Here is a 15,218-nt window from a genome sequence, read left to right as displayed (position 1 = left end):
TATCATGATGGCAAAACACATTTGTGTGGTTCGTATTATAGAGGGCCTCAAATTCATAAAGTGTTTTATGATGACTGTCAACCCAATTAAATAATTTAACAGATTTAAATTAAATTTGTGGCCTAGAGGTTAGTGCATGGAGTTGTCGCTTATCCCTTAGATTAGAGGTTTGAACAAACTTGGTACACTCTATCATCATGTTAAAACCACCCTGAATGCCCTGGCAAAACCCACCACACAACAACCTAGTCTTTATTGCAGTGTCTACCTTGCCAAACCCTGCTTACCTTATTGCTTACAATTGTCTCTCTCTTTCTCTCAAGGTGTAGATCTTATTCATCAGCTGGGCCTTTCCGGTCACAGAGACATACACTCTTCCGGGACAGCTTACCTCACCTCCCTTGCTTCATCTCTCTCAATCCTGCCCCCTGGTGTTGGGGTTATCCTCGGACGAGATGCCCTCATTGAGGCCCCATCGTTGGGCTTGCTCCCCGCAGGCGTGGAGGAGGAGTTTTCCATCATAGTGAGTTTAAGCTCCTGGCGAGCGAACAATGCCTTTCTTTTTAGTATGCGTGATGGCAGGGACAGACTGCAGTTCGGCTTGCAGCTCCTGCCCGGCAAAGTAGTGGTTTACACAGGCGAGAAAGCGTCTGTCTACTTCAAGTACGATGTGCAAGATGGACAGTGGCACTCCTTCTCTGTGGGGGTTCGGCCGCGCTCCGTATCACTCTATGCACGCTGCGGGGACGTGCAGTACAGCGAGGAAACACTGACACGTTCGCAGACGCTGGGCTCTGAAGGCCGCCTCTCCGTGGGTAGGATGGACTCCAGGGCGGTGCAGTTTGAAGGAGCATTGTGCCAGCTGGATATCTACCCCTCTGCTCAAGCTGCGGCACACTACTGCGACTATGTTAAAAAACAGTGCAGACTGTCCGACACCTTCCGATCTCTGTCAGGGAGCACAGAGTCTCACTCCCCATCAGTTTCACCTTCCCCAAAGTTCCACCGCAGCTCTTCCGAATCACACACTCAGAGATTTATCCCAACTCTTGCTGATCACTCCACTACGGCCACCAACTCTATACCCACGGCACTTTTTGACCGGCTTTCAACCACAAGCTCTCCTATATTTCACACCAGCACACCTAGACTAATACAAACATCTCCAAGACCCATCAATAAGGTGCAATCCCTGGCCTTTACTCCGGGGACTACCACCAGGAACCCAGACAAGAACCTTGACGGTGAAAATAACACAGAGAATAAGACACTTCTTAAGAAGCCAAGAGCAACTCGGGCCACCCCGGACTTGATCACCATCATCAAGCAGAAAGAGGCCTTCAGGAATGATGGTAGATCCCACCAATCTAACAAGGAGCTTCTGCAGGCCAAGCTTAAAGTGAACAGCACCGTCCTGTACCGTGAAGAGAGCAGCTATAACCTAGTGGACCAATCCGAGGAACAGGTCCAGGAGGGGATGCACGACGCAGAATACTCGGAGGCTTATGGATATGATGACTATGGTTTCGAAGAAGACGAATATTTCTTTGACTATGATGGATTTGTTGGTCCTAAAGGAGAACCGGGTCCTCCAGTAAGTACTCTCTGATTATCTTTCTCATGTTTTTGAATGACTTCCATAATCTTTAGAGTGCAAAATCAAGTCGCTGCAAGCCAGAGCAAAGCTCTGCTTAAGAATTTACCCAAATTACAATGCATAAGAGTTCAAGCTAATTTATGGGGTTTTCTTGGGTAGTATAAAAAGGTCTTTGAAAGAGCATGCACTTGGCTGTCTTTCTGTGGGTTATATTTGATCAGGAGTCTACTGGGCAAGAGAACAAGTAAATTATTTGTCAGTGACAGGTAGTGATTTAGAAGCGAGATGATAGTTTGTTTTTGTCCTCCCGGACTTACAGGTGGTTATAATAGCATGTTTCAAGTTGCCGCCGGTTGCCCATGCTGTAATTTGACTGATGTGCTAATTTACACCTATTTGTAATGGGGTTTGCATCACCTAGCAACAAGGAAAAGTTAATGTAATTCTGCTTTCAAAGTCATGTCAGAATAATCATGTTTACGAGATGAGTGCACACAAATGCCACCACAGTGTTGTAATCAGTAGTGGGGAAACTCTGTGTTTTCTTTCCGAGCTAGAGGCGTATCATTGATGGACATCAAGATTAGCTGTAATGGTGAATGTTGATGGTACAATTTAGCTCGTGTACTGTTGATGAACTGATAAAACTTGCTTGAAAATGCTACCTATTTAGCCACTTTCTGAGACTGAAATTTGGTGAACCTACATCTCCCATCAATTGATGATCGCACCACCTGACAAGGCTGTTTTGGCTCTAGTGTAACGCTTCCCATCTTTGTTAGATAGGGAAAAGGAAAAGTAATTGACATTTTCCATAGTGTCAATTTTATTCTGACCAAAATCACTTCCCATGAGGATTTTAAGGCAACATAATATTAAGAGATTATCAAATCTGTCAAAAATGATTAGCACGAGCTTAGCTCTTGATTTGTCCGCTATGCTATACTAGTACAAAATGATTTGATTTTGTGTGCAAATTAAGTTTAATGTATGCATTCCATTATTTGTGTGCTGCCACAGAGAATGCTAAGAAATGTAGCTTCACTTCATTGGCTAAAGCACTATGTGTTAGCACTAGCTTAGCTCTTACATAGCTCTGCTACAAGAAAAAGAGCTCTGCTCCTTATCCAATCGTTTATCACTGTTCGCTCACAAAGCAGTCTTTTATAGCATGAGGAACAAGACTTTACTTAGAGCAAATTCTAAATTTAGCGAAGTACATGAAATAAACTCTCAACAGCAGAGCTGCAGGGTGGAGCGCAGTAGTTTATCAAGTGTAGGTCAGTAGGCCACTGTGAACCTCAATTCCAGAATCCCACAATATATTTAATTACGTCAATAAACGAATGCTTATATGAGCCAGAAGCAGATTATCTTTTTGGAAAAGATTATGAAGACGCCGCAAAGCTTCTCTAAAGTAGTATTCTATTCATGTTCAAACAGTTGCTTGCACAATTAAGGTATTTGCATGCGTGGTTTGTGTGAGAATATGTGGATCTTTCATCCACTGTCTTTGTGGATATTTTTGTTGGCTGTCACCCTAAGTGCTCTCACTTGGCTGAGGGATAACGGTGCATTCCTCTCTTGGAAGAACTGGGGGAGGTATACTCACCAGCTGGGACTGTCCAAAGTCAGCGTTTCATTGCACTTTCCATTGCACTGTTGCATTGCACACATTGCACTGTTTTAAGTCTAATTATGCCTTGAAGGTACAAATCAGTGAATTAGATGGATAGCTTCAGTTTTGTTTCTGTAGCACAGCAATCAATCTATTCAATGTAACATAACATTCTCATTTTCCACTAGATATTTTCCTCTACATCTCGATGTCGGCACGCTCTGCATCAGCTGACCACTAAGGAGCGAATGTACAGTGACGTGACATAATAACGGCCAGATTCAAACTGTGCTTTCGCGCTATGGCTGAGCGCTTGTCATATATCACAACTATTCACTGTTTTTGACCACATAATGATTATTTTAGGTTTCAGACATTTAAATACATATAATTTATAGCAAAACAATACATTTATAGGTTGTAAAAATATATAATGATGTCTATGGCAGCAGCAATAACAATCCATTCAAATTATATTTGCCGACGTGTTTTCATTCATTCAGATATCAGATTCATATCAGATAGACAGTGTAAGTAACTATAAAGTTTACTCTATTCTTCTCCCAGTTCACCGGCCACTTACTTTCATGTATTTCGGGAGAAACTGATGAATTCACGTGCTGTAATAAATCCAACAGACAGAAATCTCTGAACTGCGGCACAAACAAACATGGCGGCGCCCATCTCACATTACAGATCAAGATCATTTATAAAGGTTTTTAAACAACAAAACAAACTCACTTGCACGTATTTGAGAATCAGAATAAAAGATAGACGATGACATGGTAAGCAAGTTTGTTATTATCAGAGAATGTCTACTTCCACTCTCAGTAAACTTCCGACTTCTGAACTGGTTGCAGTTCCACTCTGGCTCCACATGAGGGCGCTCACAGGACGAGTGCAGAATGAATGGAGGTCTATGGCGCTATACCCTCAGGATATATTCTCAGGATATAATTTTTTGTCTAGTAATTTGAATGTTGTATTCGAAAGGAGATGCAAAGAAATTACACATTGCTGGGTGTTAGATTTTTTAGAGTCACTTATTTGCTTTAAAAAGTCTTTTAAACTGTCAGTGACGTCATACACATCGTACGACCAGAGATACTGCTTTACGGCAATCCTTCAGTCACTTTGGTGCCTTCGCGCTCTGCACTTTCTTTTCACTCGAGGCATCGACAACACAGCTGACACAGGTAAACACACAACACAGCTGACACAGGTAAACACACAACACAGCTGACACAGGGAAACACACAACACAGCTGACACAGGTAAACACACAACACAGCTGACACAGGTAAACACACAACACAGCTGACACAGGTAAACACACAACACAGCTGACACAGGTAAACACACAACACAGCTGACACAGGCAAACACACAACACAGCTGACACAGGTAAACACACAACACAGCTGACACAGGCAAACACACAACACAGCTGACACAGGCAAACACACAACACAGCTGACACAGGTAAACACTCAACACAGCTGACACAGGTAAACACAACACAGCTGACACAGGTAAACACACGACACAGCTGACACAGGGAAACACACGACACAGCTGACACAGGTAAACACACGACACAGCTGACACAAGCAAACACACAACACAGCTGACACGGGCAAACACACAACACAGCTGACACAGGTAAACACTCAACACAGCTGACACAGGTAAACACAACACAGCTGACACAGGTAAACACACGACACAGCTGACACAGGGAAACACACGACACAGCTGACACAGGTAAACACACGACACAGCTGACACAGGCAAACACACAACACAGCTGACACAGGCAAACACACAACACAGCTGACACAGGTAAACACACAACACAGCTGACACAGGTAAACACACAACACAGCTGACACAGGCAAACACACAACACAGCTGACACAGGCAAACACACAACACAGCTGACACAGGTAAACACACAACACAGCTGACACAAGCAAACACACAACACAGCTGACACAGGTAAACACACAACACAGCTGACACAGGTAAACACACAACACAGCTGACACAGGCAAACACACAACACAGCTGACACAGGTAAACACACAACACAGCTGACACAGGTAAACACACAACACAGCTGACACAGGCAAACACACAACACAGCTGACACAGGCAAACACACAACACAGCTGACACAGGTAAACACACAACACAGCTGACACAAGCAAACACACAACACAGCTGACACAGGTAAACACACAACACAGCTGACACAGGTAAACACACAACACAGCTGACACAGGTAAACACACAACACAGCCGACACAGGTAAACACACAACACAGCTGACACAGGTAAACACACAACACAGCTGACACAGGCAAACACACAACACAGCTGACACAGGTAAACACACAACACAGCTGACACACAACATAGCTGACACAGGTAAACACACAACACAGCTGACACAGGCAAACACACAACACAGCTGACACAGGTAAACACACAACACAGCTGACACAGGTAAACACACAACACAGCTGACACAGGTAAACACACAACACAGCTGACACAGGCAAACACACAACACAGCTGACACAGGTAAACACACAACACAGCTGACACACAACACAGCTGACACAGGTAAACACACAACACAGCTGACACAGGCAAACACACAACACAGCTGACACAGGTAAACACACAACACAGCCAACACAGGTAAACACACAACACAGCTGACACAGGTAAACACACAACACAGCTGACACAGGTAAACACACAACACAGCTGACACAGGTAAACACACAACACAGCTGACACAGGCAAACACACAACACAGCTGACACAGGCAAACACACAACACAGCCGACACAGGTAAACACACGACACAGCTGACACAGGCAAACACACAACACAGCTGACACAGGCAAACACACAACACAGCTGACACAGGCAAACACACAACACAGCTGACACAGGCAAACACACAACACAGCTGACACAGGCAAACACACAACACAGCTGACACAGGCAAACACACAACACAGCTGACACAGGCAAACACACAACACAGCTGACACAGGCAAACACACAACACAGCTGACACAGGTAAACACACAACACAGCTGACACAGGCAAACACACAACACAGCTGACACAGGCAAACACACAACACAGCTGACACAGGCAAACACACAACACAGCTGACACAGGTAAACACACAACACAGCTGACACAAGCAAACACACAACACAGCTGACACAGGTAAACACACAACACAGCTGACACAGGTAAACACACAACACAGCTGACACAGGCAAACACACAACACAGCTGACACAGGTAAACACACAACACAGCTGACACAGGTAAACACACAACACAGCTGACACAGGCAAACACACAACACAGCTGACACAGGCAAACACACAACACAGCTGACACAGGTAAACACACAACACAGCTGACACAAGCAAACACACAACACAGCTGACACAGGTAAACACACAACACAGCTGACACAGGTAAACACACAACACAGCTGACACAGGTAAACACACAACACAGCCGACACAGGTAAACACACAACACAGCTGACACAGGTAAACACACAACACAGCTGACACAGGCAAACACACAACACAGCTGACACAGGTAAACACACAACACAGCTGACACACAACATAGCTGACACAGGTAAACACACAACACAGCTGACACAGGCAAACACACAACACAGCTGACACAGGTAAACACACAACACAGCTGACACAGGTAAACACACAACACAGCTGACACAGGTAAACACACAACACAGCTGACACAGGCAAACACACAACACAGCTGACACAGGTAAACACACAACACAGCTGACACACAACACAGCTGACACAGGTAAACACACAACACAGCTGACACAGGCAAACACACAACACAGCTGACACAGGTAAACACACAACACAGCCAACACAGGTAAACACACAACACAGCTGACACAGGTAAACACACAACACAGCTGACACAGGTAAACACACAACACAGCTGACACAGGTAAACACACAACACAGCTGACACAGGCAAACACACAACACAGCTGACACAGGCAAACACACAACACAGCCGACACAGGTAAACACACGACACAGCTGACACAGGCAAACACACAACACAGCTGACACAGGCAAACACACAACACAGCTGACACAGGCAAACACACAACACAGCTGACACAGGCAAACACACAACACAGCTGACACAGGCAAACACACAACACAGCTGACACAGGCAAACACACAACACAGCTGACACAGGCAAACACACAACACAGCTGACACAGGCAAACACACAACACAGCTGACACAGGTAAACACACAACACAGCTGACACAGGCAAACACACAACACAGCTGACACAGGCAAACACACAACACAGCCGACACAGGCAAACACACGACACAGCCGACACAGGTAAACACACGACACAGCTGACACAGGTAAACACACGACACAGCTGACACAGGCAAACACACAACACAGCTGACACAGGTAAACACACAACACAGCTGACACAGGTAAACACACAACACAGCTGACACAGGTAAACACAACACAGCTGACACAGGCAAACACACAACACAGCTGACACAGGCAAACACACAACACAGCTGACACAGGTAAACACACAACACAGCTGACACAGGCAAACACACAACACAGCTGACACAGGTAAACACACAACACAGCTGACACAGGTAAACACACAACACAGCCGACACAGGTAAACACACAACACAGCCGACACAGGTAAACACACAACACAGCCGACACAGGTAAACACACAACACAGCCGACACAGGTAAACACACAACACAGCCGACACAGGCAAACACACAACACAGCTGACACAGGCAAACACACAACACAGCTGACACAGGTAAACACACAACACAGCTGACACAGGTAAACACACAACACAGCTGACACAGGCAAACACACGACACAGCTGACACAGGTAAACACACAACACAGCTGACACGGGTAAACACACGACACAGCTGACACAGGCAAACACACGACACAGCTGACACAGGTAAACACACAACACAGCTGACACAAGCAAACACACAACACAGCTGACACAGGTAAACACACAACACAGCTGACACAGGTAAACACACAACACAGCTGACACAGGTAAACACACAACACAGCTGACACAGGTAAACACACAACACAGCCGACACAGGTAAACACACAACACAGCCGACACAGGTAAACACACAACACAGCCGACACAGGCAAACACACAACACAGCTGACACAGGCAAACACACGACACAGCCGACACAGGCAAACACACGACACAGCTGACACAGGCAAACACACAACACAGCTGACACAGGCAAACACACAACACAGCTGACACAGGCAAACACACGACACAGCCGACACAGGCAAACACACGACACAGCTGACACAGGTAAACACACAACACAGCTGACACAGGCAAACACACAACACAGCTGACACAGGTAAACACACAACACAGCTGACACAGGCAAACACACGACACAGCCGACACAGGTAAACACACGACACAGCCGACACAGGGAAACACACAACACAGCTGACACAGGTAAACACACAACACAGCTGACACAGGTAAACACACAACACAGCTGACACAGGGAAACACACAACACAGCCGACACAGGTAAACACACAACACAGCTGACACAGGTAAACACACAACACAGCTGACACAGGCAAACACACGACACAGCTGACACAGGTAAGCACACAACACAGCTGACACAGGTAAACACACAACACAGCTGACACAGGCAAACACACGACACAGCCGACACAGGTAAACACACAACACAGCTGACACAGGTAAACACACAACACAGCTGACACAGGTAAACACACAACACAGCTGACACAGGTAAACACACAACACAGCTGACACAGGTAAACACACAACACAGCTGACACAGGCAAACACACGACACAGCCGACACAGGTAAACACACAACACAGCTGACACAGGTAAACACACAACACAGCTGACACAGGCAAACACACGACACAGCCGACACAGGTAAACACACAACACAGCTGACACAGGTAAACACACAACACAGCCGACACAGGTAAACACACAACACAGCCGACACAGGTAAACACACGACACAGCCGACACAGGCAAACACACGACACAGCCGACACAGGGAAACACACAACACAGCTGACACAGGCAAACACACAACACAGCCGACACAGGTAAACACACAACACAGCTGACACAGGTAAACACACAACACAGCCGACACAGGTAAACACACAACACAGCTGACACAGGCAAACACACAACACAGCCGACACAGGTAAACACACAACACAGCTGACACAGGCAAACACACAACACAGCTGACACAGGCAAACACACAACACAGCTGACACAGGTAAACACAACACAGCCGACACAGGTAAACACACAACACAGCTGACACAGGTAAACACACAACACAGCTGACACAGGCAAACACACAACACAGCTGACACAGGTAAACACAACACAGCCGACACAGGTAAACACACAACACAGCTGACACAGGCAAACACACAACACAGCTGACACAGGTAAACACAACACAGCCGACACAGGTAAACACACAACACAGCTGACACAGGTAAACACAACACAGCCGACACAGGTAAACACACAACACAGCCGACACAGGCAAACACACGACACAGCCGACACAGGGAAACACACAACACAGCCGACACAGGGAAACACACGACACAGCCGACACAGGGAAACACACGACACAGCCGACACAGGTAAACACACAACACACAACATTAGCGTTCATTAGCAGAATGCTAGCGTGTTATGGGCAACAACAACTCAACCTGTAAGAAATCGAAAGGACATAAGTACTCGTTCATTCAACTTTCAACCTATAACCCATGTTGAACTTGCAAAACCTACAATCAAATATGAGATTTCTCAACGGCAATCGGGTGAAAGAGACACATTTAGCCGTCTAGCTCCATAGACTCCCATTCATTCTGCACTCATGGGCGATCGCCCCCAGTGGAACTCTGGTGGAACTACAACCACAATTCGGTACAATAGGACTTAATGGGGAGTGGCCAGGCTCTCCGTAGACGGGCTCTGTTATTATTTAGAAATAAAAGCACTACATCTGTCATAAAGCGCTATTTTGGCTGTGGTGAATCACGTGCCAAGCATAACGCGTCACCATGGAGACAAGAGATCAACACCGTGATGTCTGTCAGTCCGTCTATCGGCCCAACCCTAGTTGTTATGATGACATAAATCTTTGTTGGTCAGAAATAATAAAGTTGTGTTACATTTTTCTTCCATTTCTGCATATATACGCAACTTGCTTTGGTGTATAGAAGTAATTCTAAGTAACCTGTTCAGATTGCTTAACAAACTGATACACACACTAAAAACGTTCTCCGTCACTGTTATGTTATATCAACGCTCATAATGTCGTCATCTTTTTCTACATCCAATCGTTTAACCAACATTTAAAATAGAGTCGACAAAAAGACAAAAGTTGCATTGTTACAGTGAGGTTAGATTGTGAGAGCTAATGGACCTGCTAAGATTCAACAGTGTTTTTAATGACTAAACATGTAGGTTCAGCTACGGCCTTCAGATTTCTCAGAGTTTCCACAGATCTGGCCCTGAACGCAGCTGCATGGCCCCCAAACGTTTCGTCTTCTCTGATAGGCTGTGCACGACTAACCTCCGTTCCAGATGCTCCTACACACACTTCTGTCAATAAGCAGCCAAAACATAAGAGACACATTAGGAGGACGACTGTTGCTTTCAAAACCTGTGAGTCTTTGTTATGTGGGTCTTGAATAATGGTCGTCATAACACAGAGCCATCTCAAGGAGTTTCTTATCTGCCAGTCTCGCCTTATGTTTTTACACATTCATTTATTTATTTTTATTTATTTATTTATATATTCAAATGTACATATGTAACGGAGGCCAGCTAGTAGTCGCTGTGCGAGTAAACCTCACTCCTCTGATCTCAATAGTTTTAGCCTCCTTGTTAAAGCGCCTGACTCTCACGCCGGGTTCGAGGCCCGCACAGAGCGGGGCGAGTAGGACCCGGGTGGAGGGGGTACACATACATATATATACTGTTTATTTATGTGTGTGTATATAATTTATACAATGTAATATATATATATTACATATAATAAAACAACTAATAATAATATAATATATTATAATATATGTAAAATTATATATTTATAATATATATATATATATATACATACTGTATATATATATATATATATATATATATATATATATATATATATATAATGTAATATTTTAATATATTTATATTTAAATATATACATAATTTTAAACCTACATGCATATAAATATATACATATTTTATATGCAAGTATATAGATTAAAATATAATAATTATAATAATAATAATTGTAATATAATATATATATGCATGTGTGTGTATATATATATATACATATACAGGTGCTGGTCATAAAATTAGAATATCATCAAAAAGTTGATTTATTTCAAGAATTCAACTTAACAGGTGAAACTAATATATTATATAGACTCATTACATGCAAAGTGAGATATTTCAAGCCTTTATTTGTTGTAATTTTGATGATTATGGCTTACAGCTTAGGATTTGCACCGGCCCACACTGCAAAAAGAACCAAAACCTGGTTCAATGACCATGGTATCACTGTGTAATTACTGTGTGATTTCATGGAATATTCTAATTTTCTGGGATTTTGATTTTGTGGGTTTCACAAGCTGTAAGCCATAATCATCAAAATTATAACAAATAAAGGCTTGAAATATCTCACTTGCATGTAATGAGTCTATATAATATATTAGTTTCACCTGTTAAGTTGAATTCTTGAAATAAATCAACTTTTTGATGATATTCTAATTTTATGACCAGCACCTGTATATATATATATATATATATATATATATATATATATATATATATGTATATATATATATATAAAAGACACATGATATTAGATACATTTCATTCATAATAATATTAGATTATCTATTAGATACACATAATATTAAAATAAAATTATAACATAGTAAATAAAAATATATATGTATGTATATAATCTTGCAAATATATATATACTGTATAAATATAATTATGTGTGTGTGTTTTAGTAATGCTTATTAAATTTAGTAATTAAATAAATAAATGTATTTGTTATATTTTTATTATCATTATTTTTAAAGCTATATCGCCCAACCCTATTACTATGGCACTATGTTCTGTTTAAGCTGCATTGAAATAATAATTACAATTGTGTGCACTCTCATAATAGGAGTGGACGGTGTAAGTAAATGTATATTAATGTCTGATGTTGGTGTTTTGCAGTAATCCGTGTGCTTAACCATCTCCTCACCGTGGCCATCTGAGCTGCTCTGCGTTAGATAGTTAGCAGATGCACAGTTGTTGCAAACACTAAAGTTTATTCTTTTATTGTCTCCAACTGTTGGACACAAACATCACGATTGAAACGCTTCCACCTGTGGACACACTTGCACAGAGAGAGTAAACATTTGCTTTAGTTGAACCATATGCTCAACAAACTGATATTTGACCAGGTAAATCTTGCTCATAGCTTTACCATCATCCAAACCAGTGTGAGTTTTTAATGGCCTTTTACAAGACTTTTTACCAGAATGTTCTGAACGATTCAGGGTTGTTTAGTTAGCGCTGCTCCAGGCTCATTCCTCACAGGATCATGAGCATCAGTGCAGGTTAATGGAAGCTTTCAATGGAAGGTTTTATAGATGTAGTTTAGCGCTGTGTGACGAGACACTTTGTCAGTCTCTTGGTTTCTGTTTTTGATTGCCATGGAAACATCATTGGTCCAAAACCAATCTATCCATCCATCCATCCATCCATCCATCCATCTATCTAACTATCCATCCATTCATCCATCCATCCATCCATCATCTATCCATCCATCCATCCATCATCCATCCATCCATCCATCCATCCATCCATCCATCAAAGAGAAATTAATACTTTTATTCATAAAGGATGCATTAAATTGATCAAAAGTGACAGTAAAGGCATTTATAATGTTTCCACACAAATCTGAAGCAGCACAACTGTTTTCAACACTGATGATAATCATAAATGTTTCTTGATCATCAAATCCTCATATTAGAGTGATTTCTGAAGGATCATGTGACACTGAAGACTGGAGTAATGATGCTGAACATTCAGCTTTGATCACAGGAATAAATTACACTTTACTATATATTAACATAGACAACAGCTGATTTACATTGTAAATAAATATATTTCACTGTTTTTACTGTATTTTTGATCAAATAAATGCAGCCTTGGCGAGACTTCTTTCAAAAACATTAAAATTTTTAATTATTCCAAACTTTTGACAGTTACTGTATATATACACACAGTACCCGTCAAAAGTTTGGAAACATTAACATTTTTTAATGTTTTTGAAAGAAGTAGCTTCTGCTCACCAATTATTATATAATTATTAATTATATTTATGTATTTGGAACTTGATGGTTTTAAAGCAAACAAAAGCGCTCATCTTCACTTGTTCTGGACATGTCCTGCTCTGTGTTTAATATTTCTCCATGTTTTCACACTGTATGTACAGTCATCTCAGATCTCTAGCCACGAGGCCACTCATCTCTCAGTAATCGTTGGCATCGTTGGCACTCATTAATCTGTGTTTGGTTTGAGCTTTGATTCGTGGAGCTGAAGGCACGTCTCTCAGACGGCAGACGTGGTTTTCTGTGTTTCTGAGAAAGCGGGAGTCAGATACGCGGTTCCAATTACACAGTCTTTCTTGTGATGTTTAGAAACAGTTGTTCATGAATTGATCTCTCTTTCTGCTCATCTCTGTTTCTCTGCAGGGTCCCGCCGGCCCCCCGGGTCTCCCCGGACCCCCTGGAAAGAGAGGACCACGGGTACGTTATAACGGATCAATGTTTGGTTACGGATTCATGCTGCATCTGTCAGTCTCGCTCACTTTGTTTCCTTTATGAAAACAATTAGATAACATGAGAGTTTCCCAAAGTTGTTGTTGCTGATATAATATTCTCTATATCAGTGTCAGTGTTTCTGAACTCCTGAAACGCCTCCATTGTAGTCTTGAGTTTCTTCCGGGAACGAACACGTCACAATATTCCTCATTTAAATAATTAATATGCAGAATAAAGGGGCGGGGCCTGGTTGAGTTAGTTAGTAGTGTGTTAAACTGGTGGTTATGGTAAGGGGTGGGACATATCCCAAACACACTGGACAGAAGAACAGGTTTTCCTGCTTGAATGTTGATTATTTTCCTCATATTCTCCATTGTTGCGGCTCCTCTCTTCCCAGTCTGTCAGTAACGCTCTGGGGTGTGTTTCCCGTACAACGCCATAACTCGCTGCTTAACTATCATAGTTCGATGCATCGTTGAAGAAATCATCTAGCTAGTCACGACTGTTTCCCAAAACCGGATTGTCACAAATTGGTCGTTCAGCCACGCTGGTTAATGATGTCACACAGATGTTGGAGTAATAACTACTGTTAATGAATCTGTTTGAGATCGAATTAATGCTAGACTTTTTGCTATAAATTACGGACATGACATCTGAGGACTATTTCTCATTTTTCTCAGTTATTTTGCTTTATTTCCAGATTCACATTTAGGGCTCTATTTTAACGATCTGAAACGCAAGTATCAAGTGCGAAACGCAAGTAACTTTGTGGGCGGGTCTCGCAAATCTAAAATGTGTTGGTCTGAAGTCGCTTCATTACTCATAGGTGTGGTTTGGGCGTAACGTGAAATAAACCAATCAGAGCGTCACCTCACATTCCCTTTAAGAGCAGACGCGCTTGTTCCATGGCGGATTGCTATTATAACGGCGGATTTGCCAGGAGCGGTTCACAGCCGAGGAGACC

General features: G+C 42.6%; 1 protein-coding gene across 1 annotated transcript in view; it reads left to right on the top strand.

The window, feature by feature from the left end:
- col24a1 (collagen type XXIV alpha 1 chain) overlaps positions 1 to 15,218 on the top strand; it is a 128,064-nt gene that overhangs the window by 15,577 nt on the left and 97,269 nt on the right. Inside the window, exons 3-4 of the mRNA XM_079848247.1 lie at positions 324 to 1,594; positions 14,186 to 14,239. Of these exons, the coding sequence (XP_079704373.1) occupies positions 324 to 1,594; positions 14,186 to 14,239 (1,325 nt within the window). The remainder of the gene's footprint in view (positions 1 to 323; positions 1,595 to 14,185; positions 14,240 to 15,218) is intronic.

This window comes from Squalius cephalus (assembly GCF_949319135.1).
Source record: "Squalius cephalus genome assembly, chromosome: 18".
NCBI lineage: Eukaryota > Metazoa > Chordata > Actinopteri > Cypriniformes > Leuciscidae > Squalius > Squalius cephalus.
The sequence above is the reverse complement of the archived record's forward strand: the minus strand, read 5'-3'. Positions and strand labels throughout refer to the sequence as shown.